The following is a 20,970-nucleotide window of genomic DNA, read 5'->3' on the forward strand; positions in this document are numbered from 1 at the left end:
TATATTATAGTTATGTGTAGTGTTAATACACACTTTTGAGATAATTTTTTTTCTTTGTTTAGCACAGAGACACTCCTGAGAATAACCCAGATACTCCATTTGATTTCACACCAGAAAACTATAAGGTATGAGAACATTAACAATTGCAGAATATTTGTTATTTTCCAGATACATAAGTAGATGTTTTTTCTTTCATACAGAGGATAGAGGCAATTGTAAAAAATTATCCAGAAGGGCATAAAGCAGCAGCTGTGCTTCCAGTCCTGGATTTAGCCCAGAGGCAGAATGGGTGGTTGCCTATCTCTGCTATGAACAAGGTACTGAATTCATTTTTCAAAAAGAGGAGAGATTGTGTATGATGACTTTCTTATGTAAAAGTTACTTTAATAATAATTAACATCAGAATCTAGGATTGTATGTTTCCCTGAATTTTATTTTTGTATTTTGTTGGTTTCCTTAATGCAGACAAGTAGAGCTTTTTATTGAAGAAGATTAGGAATAGTGGAAGAGAATTTTGTTTTGTTTTGTCTTTTCTTTTTGAGGAAAATGATCATAATAAAAAGATCCCAAATGTGTATAATTTAATGTTGAGATATTCTCAAAATTAATGTAATATTTAGACACTAGAATTACTGGAAACCACCTCACAGCTAGTGATAATCTTTTAATATTTTGTTTCTTTGACAATGTTTTTTTTTTAAGATTTATTTTATTTATTTGAAAGAGTTACAGAGAGAGGTTGAGACAGAGAGAGAGGTCTTCCATCCGTTGGTCTACTCCCCAAATGGCTGCAACGGCTAGAGCTGTGCCAATCCGAAGCCAGGAGCTCCCTCGGGGTCTCCCACATGGGTGCAGGGGCCCAAGGACTTGGGCCATCTTCCACTGCTTTCCCAGGCCACAGCAGAGAGCTGGATCGGAAGTGGAGCAGCCGGGACTAGAACTGGTGCCCATATGGCATGCCGGTGCATTGGGCCAGGGCTTTAACCCACTGCGCCACAGTGCTGGCCCCTCTTTGACTATGTTTTAAAAAAGTCTTATGTGGTATTTATGCCACTTGATATGTCACCTTGGAATCAACAACCTACAGAGATGCTGTGGGTAACTCATAGTATGTGGAGTTAGTCTATTCATATGTACTTTTTAAGGCTTTTTTTCCTAATAGTTTTCAGCAGTAATCAGAATTTCATGTTTATTCATGTCCTATCAATATCATAATTACATTGTGTGGTATTGTATAGTGAATCATTTACAGAGTACCAAGTGAAACCACATTTGATTCTTATAAGAATCACAACTACCAAGCTATGTTATATAATGGAAAGTGTGTTTGGGTTACAACTAAGAAACCTGATTTTTCTTTAGGCTTTACTTCCTCATTGGCAGTGAAGGTTTAGAGCTAGGTAGTTCTCTTCTAGTTATTATATTATGATTTCTAAGTTATATAGCTGAGACTGAATTCATTTCCAATTCAGTGCTTTTTCTACTTAACTATCAGAGATTCTGCTACGTTTCATTTTTGTTACTTTCTAAACTACTTGGCCAAAACTGTTAGGCCAGACCATTATCTTTCTTTTTTTTTTTTTTTTTTTTTTTTGACAGGCAGAGTGGATAGTGAGAGAGAGAGACGGAGAGAAAGGTCTTCCTTTGCCGTTGGTTCACCCTCCAATGGCCGCCACGGCTGGCGCACTGCGGCCAGCGCATCGCGCTGATCCGATGGCAGGAGCCAGGTGCTTCTCCTGGTCTCCCATGGGGTGCAGGGCCCAAGCACTTGGGTCATCCTCCACTGCCTTCCCGGGCCACAGCAGAGAGCTGGCCTGGAAGAGGGGCAACCGGGAAAGAATCCAGCATCCCGACCGGGACTAGAACCCGGTGTGCTGGCGCCACTAGGTGGAGGATTAGCCTATTGAGCCGCAGTGCCAGCCAGACCATTATGTTTATTCAAGAATAGGAGTGTCCTCCATTTATCTAATAAAATTCCAAATGCAAATTTTAAATTTGATTATCTCTTGTTTTCCGTGTACTGTAGACACTTTGTAGGCATTGAGTACTTTTTTCACTAAAAGCAGGTTTAGTGAGATACTATCCTTAGTAAACATAGGTGGTTATTTTTCAATAAATCACCTGTTTCTTCAGGAGTTATCTACATGGTTTTATTTATTTATTTTTAATTTATTTGAGAGGCACAGAGGCAGACAAACAGAGCTTCCATCCACTGGGTCACCTCTTAAAGACTTGCAATGGCCAGAAGTGGGCCAGTCTGAAGCCAGGAGCTGGGAATTCAGTCCAGATCTCTCACCTGGGTGGCAGGGATCCCACTACTTGAGTCATCACCTGCTGGCTCCCAGGTCTGCATTAGCAAGAAGCTAGAATCAGGTGTAGAGCTGGGAATCTAACGCAGGCACCCCAAGGTGGCATGTAGCCATCTTAAGTGACAATTTATAGGCCAAACATCCACCCCCTGTAAGGGGGTTTCTTAAATTGTGTCTTAAATTAAAATAGCTAACTTGCTAAATAATGATTAGGTATATGTTGCTAATCAGAGTTTTGGAAATTTTTTTAAAATTTTTTTAAATTCCCATTTTAATAATGGCTAGCCTGTTGAAATCTTGCTGAGGGCAAGCTTAGCAAAGGAACATAAATAAGAAACTAATGTGAGAACATGTAAAAGATACTGTCCTATTGTGTTTAGAGTTGGAATTATGGAGGAGAAACACGAAATAGGGTGTAGAGAATAGAATCAAGATTCTTTCCACTTTACATTTGGGACTTTCAATGTTAGTATTCTCTCCCCTCTCCAAATCCCCAAAAACATTGAACCTTAGAGCAAAAACAAAATCTAGAAACTCACTCATTGATTCCTTAGCCATCACTAAGGCATGGGGATTGTGTGTGGCAGAATTTAGAGGTGTGCATGTAGAGAGATATTAGACAATCAAGACCCTCACTTCAGATTTATATATTTTGATAGCTCTCTAGATTCAGAAGTACAACCCTGGCTTAGGACCACCAAATGAAATACCACAACTGCTTTATCTTTCACAAATGAACTGTGACTATCCGTCTTTTGAGAATATATTTCCTTCAGAATTCCTGGGATGAGAAAGCTTAACATATTTGTCATCTGAAATGAGCTCTTCTTAATGAGCTCTTCTTTGATGTCAGAATATGGACACATATGTGTAGTTTTTAAGAAATTTTTTTTTTTGGCTGGCACCGCGGCTAACTTGGCTAATCCTCCGCCTGCGGTGCCGGCACCCCGGGTTCTAGTCCAGGTTGGGGTGCCGGATTCTGTCCTGGTTGCTCCTCTTCCAGTCTAGCTCTGTGCTGTGGCCCAGGAAGGCAGTGGAGGATGGCCCAAGTGCTTGGACCCTGCACCTGCATGGGAGACCAGGAGGAAGCACCTGGCTCCTGGCTTCAGATTGGTGCAGCGCGCCGGCCATGGCAGCCATTTAGGGGGTGAACAAACGGAAAAAGGAAGACCTTTCTGCCTGTCTGTCTATCTCACTGTCTGCCTGTCAAAAAAAAATTTTTTTTTTAAGATTTACTTATTTGAATGAGAGAGAGAGGGAGAGAGAGGGAGACAGAGATCAATCTTCCATCCACTGGTTCACTCCTGAAGTGGCTGCAAAGGCAAGGCCTGGGCTAGGAGAAGTCAGGAGCCTGGAGCTTTATCTGGGCCTCCCATGTTGGGCACAGGGTCCCAGTTATTTGGGCCGTACCTGTTGCTTTCTGCTGCATCACAGTGGTGGTTCAGCAGTTCTTAAAAGCTAATAGAGTAATGGTATTACCTACTTAGAAAGTTGCAGCCAAGATTATGGTCATTACAGACTATACAAGGACCAGTTCTACCAAGCAATTAAATATCCTTATTTTACACAGCAAATAAGCTTTGACTGGGAAAGGCATGCTAAGATAGTCATTCCCTTTGTCCTTAGTGAAGGGCAGAGAAGTACTTGTCTAGAAGACCCAGTTTTTGTGGAGTGATGTGAAATACAGGTATTTTGGATTATTTTGGAGAAGGGTGTGTGTGTATATATGTATGTGTGTAAACAGAGACATAAAATTTGCTTATATATCTAAATGTAGATAGCCAGGACTGAACTTTGACTCTCAGCTTTTATCCTTTGCATCATTTACATTCACTACACCAGCAACATTAGGGCTTTTTTGGAAAGTTGGTAAAGGATTTAAAAAATTAATTTTTTTCTTATTGGGGTTTGGCCACAAATTTTTTGCTATGTAGACACTTTGAATTTCAAAATATAAGTGCCTGAAGTGATCAAAGTGGAAATTACTAACAGTACAAGACAAAGATTTAGAGAAAAAGAATAGCCTTTGGCAGGGGATAGGAGGAAGATAATCTAACTGCATTAGGCTGCTGGGTTCTGTGTGGTTTAAGTGCAAAAATTGAAGGGCTTATGTCTTGCAGTTATGAGTTAGAAAATACTTCCTGCTCTTGAAGAACTTTTCTGCTTTTATCAGATTGAGGCAGCACTGAAGTTATACCTTTCTGTGACTTCTCTAAAGCTCAGTTAATAAACATTTTAATTATCTCATTTTAAAATTTCCAAATATTTTAGGTTGCAGAAGTTTTACAAGTACCTCCAATGAGAGTTTATGAAGTAGCGACTTTTTATACCATGTATAATCGAAAGCCAGTTGGAAAATATCACATTCAGGTCTGCACTACTACTCCTTGCATGCTCCGAAACTCCGACAGCATACTGGAGGCCATTCAGAAAAAGCTTGGTATGGGTTTTGTTATATTTGCAGCTTTGCTGAAAAAGAAAAAAAAGAATTATCTTTCTAGTTTCACTGTTTCTATCTATATTTCCCAAACTGTGGCAGCTTACTGGTGCTGTACTTACCCACTGCATGTTTGTCTTACTATATTTGCCTGCCTTTATTTCTTGCTTATTAGTTCTCTGCCTCAAAGCTGAGTTTTCATATGTTCTTTTTTAATCATTAAGTATGTTTGAAAAACTTCTTGGAGTTTTACATTTTTTATTGTTTAGAAAATTGTTTCACTTATTGTATGTGGTATATTAAAAAAATGACTATATTGTCCAAGTACTCTTCCAAAGAAACCATGGAACAAATGTTATAAGCATAGTAAGACTTCTTTGGGGGGGACAATTTGTTATTATAGTAACACTTGCAAAACAGTCATTTAAAAGTACCATAGCTATGTTTATATTTATTAATGAAGTAAAGGTATAGGTATATTTTGAGTTTGTTATTGAATATAAAGTACTTCCATGTTGAAAAATAGTTGGACAGGACTGAAGTATACAAAACAGAAAGCTCAAGTCAGGTTAGAATCCATTCTCCCTACCTTGAAGGTATAAATTCAGGGAGCAGTTTGGTGTATTACTTACAGATTTTATTTTTAATTTTTAAATATATAAATGTAACATATCTCTGCTTTTTATATTTCATTTTGACTATCTTTCTGTAGCACTAAGTATGTCTGCCTCATGTTTCTATTATAAATTGAGTTACTCTGGAATTACCTTCATGTGCATACCTTTGTATACATGTCCTTTTGTACAATGAAGTTGTTTACAAGCAGTAGAGTTGATGAATAAGATTTTATCATATTTTTCCCAAAGTCTTTTCCAGTTGTATGAGTACCCCTTTTGCTCACATCCTTAATAATCTTTGACATTAGAAGTTTTCTGAGTCTTTGCAATCTGATAGTGTAACTGATTTTAATACTTTAATTACTACCATCAAAATGAAAGCAATACAGTCTGATGAAGTGTTATGTAACTAGAGATGAGTTCCCTGAAATTTGATTCTTTCTAAAGTAACAAGTCCACTTAAGAAATCCTTGACTATTTGGTATGATTATATAAAGGGTTTAATTTTTATTTAAGAAATTTGAGTGGGTGGGGGAGGCTGGGTATGGTGGGAGGAATAACTATATTCCTAAATTGTACTTAAGAAATTTTATTCCTTAAAAAACAAATTTAAAAAATATTTTAAAAAATTTGATGCTCTTGCATTCTTTTTGGATACCTCTAAAATACCGTGATTTTTTTTTTCCCTTAAACCAGATTGCTGTTAAAATATAACATGGTTCTTACAGTGATCATTTCTATTTTTAGGAATAAAGGTTGGGGAAACTACACCTGACAAACTTTTCACTCTTATAGAGGTGGAATGTCTAGGGGCCTGTGTAAATGCACCAATGGTTCAAATTAATGACAACTACTATGTGAGTATTCATTTAATGGACATTAAAGTTGTATAATGTCACATTTAAAATATTTGATTTCATGTCCAAAGATTTTGGTTTCTGAATTATTCATTAAGAAGAAATTGTTAGCATAAATACCCAGAAGGCTTGGTAAAAATGAATATCATTAAACATGTTTGCACTTAACTCCAGATGATAATGACAAACTTTAAAGACTTTTAAAGTGTAAGAAATTTAATAATTTATATATAAATACTGAAAATATTCCTAGTGTACAAGATCCACCATGAGAAAAAATTTTGCCATATTTACTTCAAGTATAATCATCATAACTAAGCTACAGAGAGAGTTGAAGAACCTCCAAATCCTGTTCTCTTCCTTTCATCCCCAGATGACAACCATTATAATTTAATATGTATTCTCCATGTACATATTTATGCAGCCATACTAATAGGTTATTTTCTTATCTTAAAATTTTTATAGAGCGGCTGGCATTGTGGCATAGTGGGTAAAGCTGCTGCCTGCAACACCGGTATCCCCACGGGTGCTGGTTTGATTCCTGGCTGCTCCATTTCTGATCCGGCTCCTTGCTAATTTGCCTGGGAAAGCATTAGAAGATGGCCCAAGTGCTTGGGTCTCTCTACTGGTGGGGAACACCCAGAAGAAGTCCTGGCTCCTGGCTTTGGACTGGTTCAGCTCTGGCCGTTACAGCCATATGGGGAGTGAGCCAGTGGATGGAAAATCTATCTCTTCTTTTGTTCTTCTCTGTGTAACTCTGCCTTTCAAATAAATAAATCTTAAAAAGAAATGTTGTAGAGATGGCATCATACCTCTTGCTAAGTACAGCTGTAGCTGGATCTCAGAAGTTTAGACAAATTTTACTTTTTGACTTTTTCTGTAAGTTTGTTTTAGAGATTTATTTATCTATTTGAAAGGCAGAGTTAGAGAGGGGGATCTTGCATCCACCAGTTCACTCCCCAAATGACTTCAACAGCCAGAGCTGGGCCAATCTAAAGCAAGGAGATTCTTCTGGGTCTCCAACGTGGGTGCAGGGGCCCAAGTGCTTGTGCCATCTTCTGCCGCTTTCCCAGGCATATTAGCAGGGAACTGGGTAAGAAATGGAGCAGCGGAGAATCGAACCAGTGCTCATATGGGATGCCAGTTCTGCAGACGGCAGCTTTACCCGCTACACCACAGCCCATCTTGCAAGTTTTTAAAAAGTGTTCTTAATTTCTAAATGTTTGTAGTTACATGTTTTTCAGTTGCTTCCATTCTAATTCTAGTTTCTCTTCATGTTATCTTTTTTTTTTTTTTTTCCTTAAGATTTATTTGAAAGGCAGAGTTAAAGAGATTCCCAATAGCCCAATAGCCAGTTAGGCCAGGCTGAAGCCAGGAGCTTCATCCAGGTTTCCCATGTGGATGGTAGGGACCCAAGCACTTGGGCCATCTTCTGCTGCTTTCCCAGGGGCGCTAGCAGGGGAGCTGGATCAGAAGTGGAAGAGCCACAACTTGAACCGACACCCATATGGGATGTTGGTGTTACAGGTCACAGCTTAACCCACTGTGCCACAATACTGGTCCCCTTCAGTGCTTTTCTTTTGGCTCACATTTCTTACAAATTGGCTTATGGAAATTCTGTGAGACCTGCATTGAAGAACAGATTTGCTTTGTTTATCTTTTGGTACTAGAAGTACTACTGGCTGCTCCCCAGGGTCCCGTTGCTATATCAGGCCTTGCTAACCCTGTGATATAAAGGTTTCCAGACTAGCAGTTTTCTTTGAGGTTCTACTTTCCCCTTATATTGACGTGTGTAGCATTTTAGCATCTGTATGTGGTTTGAAATAATGGGTCTTTGTACCTTGCTCTTTAAAACTTTATAACTGTGAAGCCAAATTTGCTTGGTATTCTCCTTATCTCCCTGGGTTTCATTGAGTTTTTGTCTTCAGGATATTTATTTCTCTATTTAAATAGGAATTGTGAAAAATCATTCTTTATGCAGGCAACTGAAGTGAAACCTTTTACCATTTAACTTTTCAGTATTTTTCTTAACTAGTAGTCCCTATCCCTTACTTACTCTTCTAGTTATGTCTTAAGTCTAAAATATAGTGGCCTCAGACAGATTTATCCAAGAGATAGAGATTCTATCAGTTTGTAGCAGTTAGATGTTTAGAGTAGGAAGATATTAGGGATCTACTTTTTTTTTTTTTAAGATTTATTTATTTTATTTGAAAATCAGAATTACAGAGAGGCAGAGAGAGAGAGAAGTCTTCCATCAGCTGGTTCACTCCCCAAATAGCCACAATGGCCAGGGCCGGGCCAGGCAGGAGCCTGGAGCCATCTGGGTCTTCCACATGGGTACAGGGCCACAAAGGCTTGGGCCATCCTCTGCTGCTTTCCCAGGCTCATTAGCAGGGAGCTGGATCAGAAATGCAGCAGCCAGGACTCAAAGTGGCACCCGTATAGGATGCTAGCACTGCAGGCGGCAGCTTTACCTGCTTATGCTGCAGGCCTGGTGCCCAGGAATCTACTTTTAAGTTACAACAACTTCTGTTGCTAAATACTGTTTGTACATCACTGTTTCTTCAAGAATTATAGCATTTATTGTGCATGCCTTGACTGTTTTTCTTATTTAATTCTCAAAAACATCCTGAAATAAGTTTAAAAATAAATAAGCAAACTTGAGAAGACTGATAACTAGTCCAGTATTACAAGGTAGTAAGTGATAGAGCCAGCACTCAAATACATGTTTAACTTCAAAGCATTACTCTGTATCGCCTCTATTGTTGCCTGTCCTACAAGTATACAGGAATTACCCAGCTGTCTGAGCTGAGAGAGACAGAGAGTAAACTCTCTAGTATTAGGAATTTACACATATTTTAGCAGTAGGAAGTAATTTTAATATAACTATTGTAATGTGTTTTCTGTAGGAGGATCTGACACCTAAGGATATTGAAGAAATTATTGATGAACTGAAAGCTGGCAAAATTCCAAAACCTGGGCCAAGGTAATGCTTTTACAATTTTTAATAGCTTAGCCTAAATCTTTTATGTAAACTTATTGTTTTAATTTTATTTCCTAAGGTCACAGAAGTTAGCAGGAATTTTGGACAGTATTAAATCAACCTGTCATCTACAGCAAGAATTTTTTTTTAACTCTTATTTAATGAATATAAATTTCCAAAGTACGGCGTATGGATTACAATGGCTTTCCCCCCATAACGTCCCTCCCACCCGCAACCCTCCCCTACAGCAAGAATTTTTGATCATCTGATATCTACCTGAATATTTATAGAGAAGGAAATTTTACTGTAAGAATAGATTTATTCTGTTCTTTTTAAAAGTTAATACTGTTAGGCTGGCGCCGCGGCTCACTAGGCTAATCCTCCGCCTTGCGGCGCCGGCACACCGGGTTCTAGTCCCGGTCGGGGCGCCAGATTCTGTCCCGGTTGCCCCTCTTCCAGGCCAGCTCTCTGCTGTGGCCTGGGAGTGCAGTGGAGGATGGCCCAAGTACTTGGGCCCTGCACCCCATAGGAGACCAGGAGAAGCACCTGGCTCCTGCCATCAGATCGGCGCGGTGTGCCGGCCACAGCGTGCTGGCTGCGGCGGCCATTGGAGGGTGAACCAACGGCAAAGGAAGACCTTTCTCTCTGTCTCTCTCTTTCACTGTCCACTCTGCCTGTCCAAAAAAAAAAAAAAAAAAAAAAAGTTAATACTGTTAGAAGACTTACTAAAATCTGTCTCCCTCTAATAACTTCCTAAAGATACAATTCTGCCCTTTGAATCAACACAAAAGAATTTTAATACCTTTTCTAAATATGACAGCTCTTCAGTTACTTAGAATAGCTACCTCATTTTCTCTGTATCTTTTTCTCAGATTGACTATCCACAGTTCTTTCTTTGTTTTTTCCCTTTGATACAGTATTAGTCTCTCTCTGTGGGTTTTCTAAGGAGCTAGTGATTTTAACGTGCTACTTAAACTGATCATGGTGCTTGAGATATATACTGAGCATCAGAGCATTGTGGGACTGTGTCCTTTGTTCCCAACATTACACTTGTAATAATAAAGCCTAGTTACATCAGCTCTTACTTCAGATCTAGTACACAACAATTACACTGCATTCAACTGGAATGCCTTGATACTTTTCAAGTTATCCACAGTTTATCCAGGTTGCTATCATCCTATAGTTGTATCGTACTGATTGCTTCACTTTCAGTTGTGAACTTGAACTTTTAGCACTAAATGACCCCTTTTCCATACCTAACTATTCAGTTATTTAATTCTTCTCTTACTAATAGCAGATACTTGCATGGTTTTATATAGTTGTAACCTCTCTGGGTATTTTTTTTTCTGTTATGTCATATAAACTTTTCTTTCTCTCAACATCTTTGTAGGTTTTAATAGCCATATAGTATCCTGATTTTTTAAAATAGCAAAGATATGCTCTTTATTTCTCTGTTTAAAAATTTTTTTTTTCCTAACTATTGTGAGTTCCCTGAAATTTAGTTACCAAATCAGAGGGTGTGAGTTAATCTTTAGTATGTTCTCTAAAAATACTCACTTAGTGTTCTGGCAGACTGATGACTGTACGAAGTGAGAAAATGAGGTCAATTCAGGATAAGATTAGTAAATGCTACCTGGCTTTTATTGACTAATACTTTCTTTTCTAAGAAACATGTACTAATTTAAGTACTCTGAGCCAATAGAATTTAATTTGCTTAATAAGGTTTGGTATTCTCTTTCTGGTTCCTCACTAGAGTACTAGAGTGTACACTTGCTTTTTTAAATCAGACATTTCTATTGTGAAAAATCATTCTTTATGGAGGCAACTGAAGTGAAACCTTTACCATTTAACTTTTCAGTATTTTTCTTAACTAGCAGTCCCTATCCCTTATTCTTCAAATGTAGATATTTCCGACTCCTAAAGTGCTTATTTCATAGTAGTTTCCATAAGTTTTAGTTCCCTTCTTAGGACTCAGATGTTAAATAAGTTTATGCTATTCTTACGTTGTAGTTACACCCATAACTTTCAACTTTCAAGTTGAAAGAGCCGATTTCCTTGTAGGGGCCCAAGGACTTGGGCCATCTTCCACTGCTTTCCCAGGCATATTAGCAGTGAGCTGGATGACAGGTGGAGCAGCTGGGACTTGATTTGGCACTGATGGGATGCTAGAGCTTCAGGCCATTGGCTTAACCTGCTGTGCCACAGTGCTGGCCCTCGATTATAAAATCCACCTAGTTTCTTTAGCTTCCTGCTCCCTGTCTTCTGATAGCATGCTGACAATTCTGTAGGCATAATTTTTTTTTTTTTTTTTTTTGTCTAGAACCTCTTAACTTCCCTTCTAGTGCACTCTGTGATCTGTGGTTCACAGCATTGAAACACAAAACAAATAATTGCTTTGTCTACTTTTTTTTTTTTTTTTGACAGTGAGAGTTATAGACAGAAAGAGACAGAGACAAAGGTCTTCCTTCCACTGGCTCATTCCTCTAATGGCCGCTACGGCCAGCGCTGCGCTGATCCGAAGCCAGGGACCGGGTACTTCCTCCCGGTCTCCCAAGCAGGTGCAGGGACCCAAGCACTTAGGCCATCCTCCACTGTCCTCCCGGGCCACAGCAGAGAGCTGGACTGGAAGAGGAACAACCGGGACAGAATCTGGGGTGCCGGCGCCGCAGGCGGAGGATTAGCTAAGTGAGCCACGGCGCCGGCCTGCTTTGTCTACTTTTTACACTACAGATTGTACATTTATTTAACATTTTTGAATGCTTGCTGTGTGATAGGCACTTTTTTGCGTTGCATAAACAATATGAGTAAAATAGAATTCTCTTATATTTTTGTGATAGAGACAACTAATGTACTATCTGAATGATAAATGCTGTGAACAAAAATGGGACAGAGTTGGGGGATAGAGAGTGATTGGAAGTAAATTTAGTCAGGAGAGGCCTTCCTAAGGTTGTAACATTTGAGACATGAACTGAGTGATTAGCTAGAAGGAACCATGAAACAGCCAGAGGAACAGTGTTTCAAGGAAGGGAAATAGAATTTGTTAAGGTCTTGCAAGAAAAATAAGAACAGTTTTGGTTGCAGTGAGGTATCAGTGAGGATAGTTGTATGGGAGAGAAAGCAATAGGGGCCCAGATAAGTAATCTGTATTGAATCTGATAATAAAAGCCCTTGCTAAATTTTAGGCTCTGGATTTTGTTGAGAGTGTTATGAATTTGAGCCAAAGGCTTGAGAATTATTTTTATTTTCTACTTATTACCTCTTATTTAAAAGCAGAGGTAAAGCCACAGTTAGTAAAGATTGATGTCTCTAATTGGTTCAGAATTTTTTCATTTTTGATAAAGGACTGTTTAAAAAATTTAAACCAGAGGTAAAGTAGTCCTCTTAATTTTGACATTAATAAATATTTGTGTGCTGAGATTTTCTTGTTTTCAATTTTTTTTTTTTTAATTTAACAGGCAGAGTTAGACAGTGAGAGAGAGACAGAGAGAAAGGTCTTCCTTCCATTGGTTCACCCCCGAAATAGCTGCTACAGCTGGCACACTGCGCTGATCCGAAGGCAGGAGCCAGGTGCTTCCTCCTGGTCTCCCATGCAGGTGCAGGGGCCCAAGCACCTGGACCATCCTCCACTGACCTCCCGGGCCACAGTAGGGAGCTAGACTGGAAGAGGAACAACCGGGACTAGAACCAGGTGCCCATGTGGGATGCCAGTGCCGCAGGCGGAGGATTAGCCAAGTGAGCCATGGCACCGGCCCCTTATTTTCAATTTAAAGAATGAAAAAAACCTACTTTTACATCACTAATTGTTACTTTTCACTATGGATTAGTTTATAACTAATATTAAATACAATTTGAAATATTCATATTTTGATTATAAAGTTATCTTAAATTTTACAGGATTCTGGTAGGGACAGGTAATATCTGAGATGTAAAATATATGTAACTAGGATATAGTTCCAGTGCAGTTGATAGTTAACTCTAGACAATATTTATTTTTTACAGTGGTGGATGTATGTCAGCAATAATAAAAAAAGTCCTAGACTTTCATAGAGTTATTACGTCTTATTTTCTTTAAGCCATAAATATTTACAAAGACCAAAGTTTACAGAATCCAACTGAGTTTAAATGGTGTATTTACATTTAGTGTTGAAATAACTAGGGCTGGTGCTGTGGTGTAGTGGGTTCAGTTACTCTCTGCTAGTGTGCCTGGGAAGGCAGTAGAGGATGGTCCAAGTGCTTGGGCCCCTGCACCCACATGGGAGATCAGGTGAAGCTCCTGGCTTTGGCCTGGTCCAGCCCTGGTCATTATGGCCATCTGGGGAGTAAACCAACGAATGGATGATCTCTCTCTCTAACTCTGCCTTTCAGATATATAAATAAATAAATCTTTTTTAAAAAGTTGAACTAATTTACTTTTTGACTTTTAATGAAGACACCAAGGCAATCAATAGCATTTTAAGCATGCATTGTCAGGGAAAACATTTTTTCTTCCTTAAGTGAAAACCCTAGTTTAAACTGTAAGGTATCAGGAGAACAAATGGAGCCAGATCCCTGTTTCTGGAGTGTTCTGAGGCATGTCTACAGATGAAGTGGGGGTGGGGAGAGGAGTTATATGATTAGTGGAATAAACCAAAGTTTAGGCTTTATAGTGCATTGTGTGAATGATGGAGAAAGGAGAAAGTTTGCAGCCAGATGTAACAGACCACTAGAACCCCCATTTTTCTCTAAAGTGTGTCTTGGGCTCTTAATTTCATGGAAGATGCTTTAGGAGATTCTGGACCAGATTATTATTAAAATTATTTTCACATACAGGTACCTCAAGAAGTTTTTCTAAAATGGAACTAAATGTGCATTTTCCATCAGCTTCTCAAAGTACCCTTGTAGGATTCCATAATCTTGTGAAGAGCTCAAAAATTACATGAGTCATTCTTGCATTTATTATTAGAGAAACTTCAGGTTTTACTTCTAAATTGATGCTTTTTGTTGGTAAAGATACTAATATTAAGAAACTTGTTAATTTAAAAAGACCCATATCCACACTGATGAGGCTTTAAATACTGAATGCTCAACTTTCATGAGACTTTGTTTTTTTAAGATATATTTATTTTATTTGAAAGGCAGAGATACAGAGAAAGAGGGAGAGAGAGCAAGAGAGAGACAGGGGTCTTCCATCCACTGGTTCACTCCCCAAGTGGCTGCAATGGTAGGGGCTGAGCCAGGCCAAAGCCAGGCATCAGGAGCTTCCTTCCTTCCTATATGTGTACAGGAGCCCGGAAACTTGGGCCATCTTCCACAGCTCTCCCAGGCGCATTAGCAGCCAGCTTCTCATGAGACTTCTAAAATGAACCACTAAGTCACATTCCATTCTGACATTCAATCAAAAGGATTAAGCACAGAAGGAATTTGATGTGGGGTGGGTAGCTGAGTTTAAACCACAAAAGAGAACCTAGTAAAGGTGATGAAAGTCTTCCAAGGTAAACTAATCTCATCAACATTTAGAGCATCAGATATACTTAGTAGTAGTTAAGGCCAAATACTGGGTTTTTAAAGTATCATTTTGCCACTTACCCTAGTTTTTAGTCTGATAGTACACAGTAACTGCTTTTTCTTCTTCTTTTTAACATGGTTTTCAACTTTTTTTAAAAAAAGATTTATTTATTTGAAAGGCAGAATTTACAGAAAAAGAGAAGGGGAGACAGAGATCTTCCATCCACTGGTTCACTTCCCCAAATTGGCTGCAGTAGCCAGAGCTGGACTGGTCCCAAGGGAGAAGCCAGGAGCCTCCTCAGGATCTCCCATGTGGGTGGCAGGGGCCCAAGCACTTGGGCCAACCTCCGCTGTCCTCCCAGGCATATGAGCCAGGAGCTGGATCAGAAGTGGAGCAGCCAGGGTTTGAACTGGTACCCATAGGTGAAGCCAGCATCCCAGGCAGTCGCTTTAACCTGCTGTACCACATGCTGGCTTTTGCTTTTTTGTAGTGAATGTTAACTAATTTCTGACTTTGTAAGCATGTTTGGTCCATTACTTAGTTCTTTGTATTACGTCCTGTGATAGCTTGAAAGATCTTATAAATGATGATGTGCTATCATTTGGTTGTTCCCGCGCCAAAAAATTATTTCCTAGGGCTAAAGAACAGAGTTACAAGATTGATGACAGATATGAAGGGCAAAGCCAGAGGGGTTGAAAAAATGTAAATTAAACAAGTTCCTCAGCTAAAAGCTGTGGTGGAAACAAGGTAAATTAGTCAAACCAGGGAATAGGGGTAGGAGTGCAATTACATGGAGTAGGTGCTGAGCTGGGTTTCAGCAAGAGGTCAGACAGGGCTGAGGTGAGCAATACATGGGAAAGTACATGTGGGGTGAAAAGAGACAGACAGGTTCTTCTACCTCTGCACTGTCTCTCTCCAGAGGTTGCTCCATCAGGATCTGTTCTTGTTTGCTTCTCTTTGTGGCTGCAGTGTTCATCTGACCTGGAAACTATTTTTTTCCAAAAACTGTTTCTAAGAGCTATCTTTCCAATTCTTTATATTTCTCAAGGAACCCAATTTCAATTTCTAAATGCAGCGTGCAAGTGTGTGTATCCCTTCTATTCATCCTGACAGTGTATCTCAATCTAAACAAAATCCAAGTGTAAAAAATGTTAGGCTTTAGTTTCTTAAAACACTTTTTTTTTTTTTTAAAGATTTATTTATTTACTTCAGAGGCAGAGTTACAGAGAGAGGGAGAGAGAGAGGTGTTCCATCTGCTAGTTCACTCCCCAAATGGCTGCAACGGCTGTAGCTGGACCAATCCGAATACAGGAGCCAGGAGCTCCATCCAGGTCTCCCATGTCGGTGTAGGGGCCCAAGCAGTTTTGGGCCTTTTTCCACTGCCTTCCCAGGCTATAACAGAGAACTGGATCAGAAGTGGAGCAGGCAGGACTCGAACAGGCGCCCATATGGGATGCTGACACCACAGGCAGATGCTTAACCTACTGCCCCACAGTGCTGGCCCCTTAAAACAGTTTTTAAAATTTCCTCTAGGGTTGGGTTATTTTTGCCATAGTTCTCTAGCTCTGATCTTTGGGCAGTTAGGTTTCTGTGTCTGTAAAGTCATTATCAAGTTGTCTCATGGCATTGCTGTCAGGATTAGGGGAGCTAATGTTTGTATAGTGTTCAATCAATGGATAGTATTATTAGTGCTATTTTATACATTTTATATTTATGGTGAGCTTTTATGTATTTTCATGTTTACCTTTAGATAAAATCTTGCAGCAGTTGAAATAATTAAGTAAATAACCCATGCTAATTATAGTTAACTAGGCTGTTGTGAGGTAACAGTTATTTTTGTAAGTAAAAAGTTACAAATGTTAGTTAATATTAGTCAATTTAATGTTGTTTGCTTTTTTTTTTTTTTTTAGGAGTGGACGCTTCTCTTGTGAGCCAGCTGGAGGTCTTACCTCTTTGACTGAACCACCCAAAGGACCTGGCTTTGGTGTGCAAGCAGGCCTTTAATTTATATTAGCTGTAGATATGTCACTGGACAAATAAATATGAACCTGCTGTGTATATAAACTTTTTGCATTATTTGTCCGTTCTACTCTGTGTACATCTTAGTAGTAGGTCACCTAGCAATCTGCAGCTATAAATATGTCAGAACAGCACAGACCTTTTTAAAGCGTTCTGCTATTAGTGGCTAACTATGAAGACATTACTATATAGGTTAACAGTTACTCAAATGCCACTCATTTTTGGCTGCCAGGCCAAAAGTGCGGTAAAAATTCTGTCACATTTCAACTGAGTTTTTTCTTTAGCACAGCCAAGTTTGAATGTTTATTTATTCGAAAGGTAAAGTGACAGCAAGAGACATCATCCATCTGCTTGTGGGCTGCCCAAATGCCTGTAAGAGTTGGGGCTGAGCCAGCGCCGCAGCTCAGTAGGCTAACCTTCCGCCTTGCGGCGCCGGCACACCGGGTTCTAGTCCCGGTCAGGGTGCAGGATTCTGTCCCAGTTGCCCCTCTTCCAGGCCAGCTCTCTGCTGTGGCCAGGGAGTGCCATGGAGGATGGCCCAAGTGCTTGGGCCCTGCACCCCATGGGAGACCAGGAGAAGCACCTGGCTCCTGCCTTTGGATCAGCGCGGTGCGCCGGCCGCAGCACGCTGGCCGCGGCGGCCATTGGAGGGTGAACCAACGGCAAAGGAAGACCTTTCTCTCTGTCTGTCTCTCTCACTGTCCACTCTACCTGTCAAAATAAATAAATAAATAATAAAAAGAAAAGAGTTGGGGCTGGTCCAGGCCCAAGCCAGGAGCCAGGAATTCCATCCACATGTCCTACATGAGTGGCTGGGACCTAAGAATTTGCTTGGGCCATCATCTGCTGCCTCCTGGGACTATTATCAGGAAGCTGGATCTCAGGTGCAGAGTAGCCAGAACTTCAATATGGGATGTACCCATCCCAAGGAAGGTCTTAACTCACTGCCCCACAACACCCACCCCATGTTGCAGCTAAGTTTTAAGTTACCATTATCTTTCTATTTACTTTATGTCACTATTCTGTTTAAACATTAATATTTATAAATTTTTAAATATCTTTCCAATCGTGACACTTTAAAAAAAAAAATTATTTATTTATTTGAAAGTCACAGTTACACAGAGGAGGATAGGCAGAGAGAGAGGTCTTCCATCTGCTGGTTCACTCCCCAATTGGCCGCAACAGCTGGAGCTGCACCAATCCGGAGCCAGGAGCTTCTGGGTCTCCCACGTGGGTGCAGGGGCCCAAGGGCTTGGGCCATCTTCTACTGCTTTCCCAAGCCATAGCAGAGAGCTGGATTGGAAGTGCAGTGGCCGGGTCTCGAACTAGCACCCATATGGGATGCTGGCGCTTCAGGCCAGGGCGTTAACCTGCTGTGCCACAGCGCTGGCCCCTCCAAGTAGTGATATTTAAACCACACTATAGAATATAAGGATGGGAGGTATGGGGGAAAGAACCACTGCATTCCTAAAGTTGCATCTATGCAAAAATGCATTCATTAAATAAAAAAAAAAAGAATATAAGGATGATAATGTGTTAGTCTCTAGAGTGTTATTTTTAAAAAAAACTTAAGGGGGCCAGCGCTGTGGTGTAGTAGGCTAAGCTTCTGCCTGTAGTGCTGGCATTTCATATGGGTGCCAGTTTGAGTCCTGGCTGCTCGTCTTCTGATCCATGGCCCAAATACTTGGGCCCTTGTACCCGCCTGGAGGACCCAGAAGAAGCTCCAGGCTCCTGGCTTCAGATCGGCCTAGTTTCAACCCTTGTGCTTATTTGGGGAGTTAATCAGTGGATGGAAGACCTTTCTGTCTCTTCATCTCTCTGTGACTCTTACCTCTCAAAATCTTAAAAATAAAAAGGTAGCAGAAATTACTTTTGACAGTATCCTTGGCTATGCTGATACTCCCAAGTATACAAACAATTGAGGAATGAAATTGAAAGTACAGCATGAGTTGAAAAAATCAGTGGACACGCGAAATATTACAACTTGCAAGAAGTAATAAAGTTTTTCTATATCACATCCAATTAAGAAGTTACCTCTAATACATTAGTTTTGCAAATTGGGAGAAAAAAGCCTTTCTAGTAGGTAAATCTAATCAAATGCTTCAGGCTTTCTTGGTCAGTATTTGACCTTGCTGTTGAGACAGACTATGCATTGGTAATTATGCCTAAAAACATTATGATCATTTTTAAGTATGTCCTCAAAGATTAGGGTTGTTTTTTAATTTGAGAAGGTAAACTAATTTTTCAAACATTATAATAAAAATGTTTCTTCTATTTTAGAGCACTCTTGACCTTTCACAAGCAGTTTTATTTCCTTTATATTTTCCTTTATTTTATTTAAAAGGCAGAGTTACATATGGAGAGGGATAAACTTATAAATCCATCCTCTGTTTCACTCCCCAAATGGTTGCAATGGCCAGAGCTGGACCAGGCCTAACCTAGGAGCTGCCTCCGAGTCCCTTACGTTGATGCAGAAGCCCAGTACTTGGGTCATTTTCTGCACTGGGACCGGAACTTGCATTCATCTGGGATGCAGGCAGCGACTTAACCTGCTATGCCATAATGCTAGCCCCCTTTCCTTTGTATTTCATACCATAAATATCCAAATTATATATAACACTATTGTACTTCTAGCCAACAGGGTCTTGTCTTTGCAAGGCAGAGTTACAGGAAAAGAAATCTACATGTGCTGGCTCGCTCCCCAGATGGCCACAAGGACCAGCCCTGGGCTGGGCCAAAGCCAGGAGTCCTGAATTTCATTTGGGTCCAGAGGCCCAGGTACTTGGTCCATCTCCCACTGCTTTTCCAGATGCATTTACAGGGAGCTGGGTCCAAATAGCCAGGACTTAAACCGGGTAGAAGCTCAACCTGCTGCTCCATAAGGCTGACCCCATTGGTCCGTTTTTCATTTATTTTTTGTAAGGCAGAGGGAGAAAGATCTTCCATCTGTTAGTTTATTCCCCAAATGCTTGCAACAGTCAGAGAGAGACTGGTCCAAAGTCAGGAGGAACTTGGTGAGGGCCTCCCCACCTTGGGCGCAATCCCAGTACTTGAACCATCATCTGCTGCTCCCGCGGAGTGCGCATTAACAGGAAGTTGGAGGTGTCAGGGTGCTACAGGATGTGGGCCTTGGGCGTTCCAAAGCGTGTATTAACCCTTGCACCAGACATGGCTCACTGTTCACACGAAACCTAATGTTCTCTAGGTGGGAGAAATCAGGAACGAAGAAGGGCGGAGTGGGGGAAACGTGGTCTTTAAAGCAGGCGGCTTATGTTTTATAGATCTGTTGGGATTTGGCATTCTCTGTCAGGTCTGTCACATCTGCTGTCTCACGTCGCAATCCTCGTAATACATAAAGGAAATCTGTAACTGCGAATTAAGGCACAAAGGGATGCTGCTTAAGTTTAGAGGCCACAATTACCCCAGAAGATGAAGACGGTTTCCTGCCGAGTATGTTTAACTACTTCAGTGGTTAAATTAAGGCATGTACAAATTATTGCAGATTAACCTGTGTAAATAAAAAGCATCCGGAAGTTAAGAGTATACGTTGCTACTACGCTGAGAGGGTAAATATGCCTTACGCACTTCCCAGTACCTGGGCGGTTCCCATTGAGATGCTCAATACCGAATGTGAAAGAATGCTTTTAAAAGGTTACTGGAAGGTGTGGCGGCGAGGGGGCGTACGCTCCATTCTGTGGTCACCACGGCAGGTGCACGCTACTGTGCTTGCCGAACGAGTGGTGGGGCACAGCCAGGCGCAGGAGAGAGAGGCTTCCGTGCAGAGCCCCTCCGGCAGCCAGCGCGAGCGCCCAGGGGCCCTCCCAACACCTCAGCCTGCGGCGCCGAGCTCCGTCGCCAGCCGCAGACTTCAGAAACTCGTCCACCCACTCCCTGCAAAGATCACCCACCAATACCCTAAGTGTCTTCATCGCTGACGCCATTTCCAGAAGTTTCCAGCCCCCGTCACCGCCACGGTCGCCGTGAAGAGCGACGGACGCCAGCGCCCGCTGCTCGCGCGGCAGCATCAGCGCCGCCTGCGCCGCTTCCCAGTCCAGCCTTTGATTCCCCCTCCCTCCTCACGCCGGGAACGGCGCGCGGGAGGCGGACCGACGCGAAGGGAGCAGTTCCGGCCCGCACCCCCGCCGCCGCCCGCTTGGTACGTGCCACCTCCCCCGCCCCGCGGCTCGAGACGCTGCTCCCGAGCGCGGCGAGAGGGGAGGGCACCGGGGGCGGGGCGGTCACGCCGCCCGTCCCGTGCCCGCG

At 41.1% G+C, this 20,970-nt stretch overlaps 1 protein-coding gene and 1 long non-coding RNA gene across 2 annotated transcripts in view; one reads left to right on the forward strand and one right to left on the reverse strand.

Moving 5' to 3' along the window:
- NDUFV2 (NADH:ubiquinone oxidoreductase core subunit V2) overlaps nucleotides 1-16,752 on the forward strand; it is a 31,960-nt gene extending 15,208 nt beyond the window's left edge. The window contains exons 3-8 of the mRNA XM_002713582.5: nucleotides 63-125; nucleotides 201-317; nucleotides 4,581-4,749; nucleotides 6,111-6,220; nucleotides 9,130-9,206; nucleotides 16,599-16,752. Of these exons, the coding sequence (XP_002713628.1) occupies nucleotides 63-125; nucleotides 201-317; nucleotides 4,581-4,749; nucleotides 6,111-6,220; nucleotides 9,130-9,206; nucleotides 16,599-16,692 (630 nt within the window). The 3' untranslated portion in view covers nucleotides 16,693-16,752. The remainder of the gene's footprint in view (nucleotides 1-62; nucleotides 126-200; nucleotides 318-4,580; nucleotides 4,750-6,110; nucleotides 6,221-9,129; nucleotides 9,207-16,598) is intronic.
- A 2,260-nt stretch (nucleotides 16,753-19,012) lies between these two features.
- On the reverse strand, nucleotides 19,013-20,877 carry LOC138844053 (uncharacterized). Its single transcript, XR_011379436.1, has 2 exons — nucleotides 20,622-20,877; nucleotides 19,013-20,076 (listed from the first exon to the last, which is right to left on the reverse strand). It is a non-coding gene; the product is annotated as an uncharacterized lncRNA (long non-coding RNA).
- Nucleotides 20,878-20,970: the final 93 nt, after the last annotated feature.

The sequence above is a fragment of the Oryctolagus cuniculus genome, chromosome 10, assembly GCF_964237555.1.
Source record: "Oryctolagus cuniculus chromosome 10, mOryCun1.1, whole genome shotgun sequence".
In the NCBI taxonomy this organism is placed as follows: Eukaryota; Metazoa; Chordata; class Mammalia; order Lagomorpha; family Leporidae; genus Oryctolagus; species Oryctolagus cuniculus.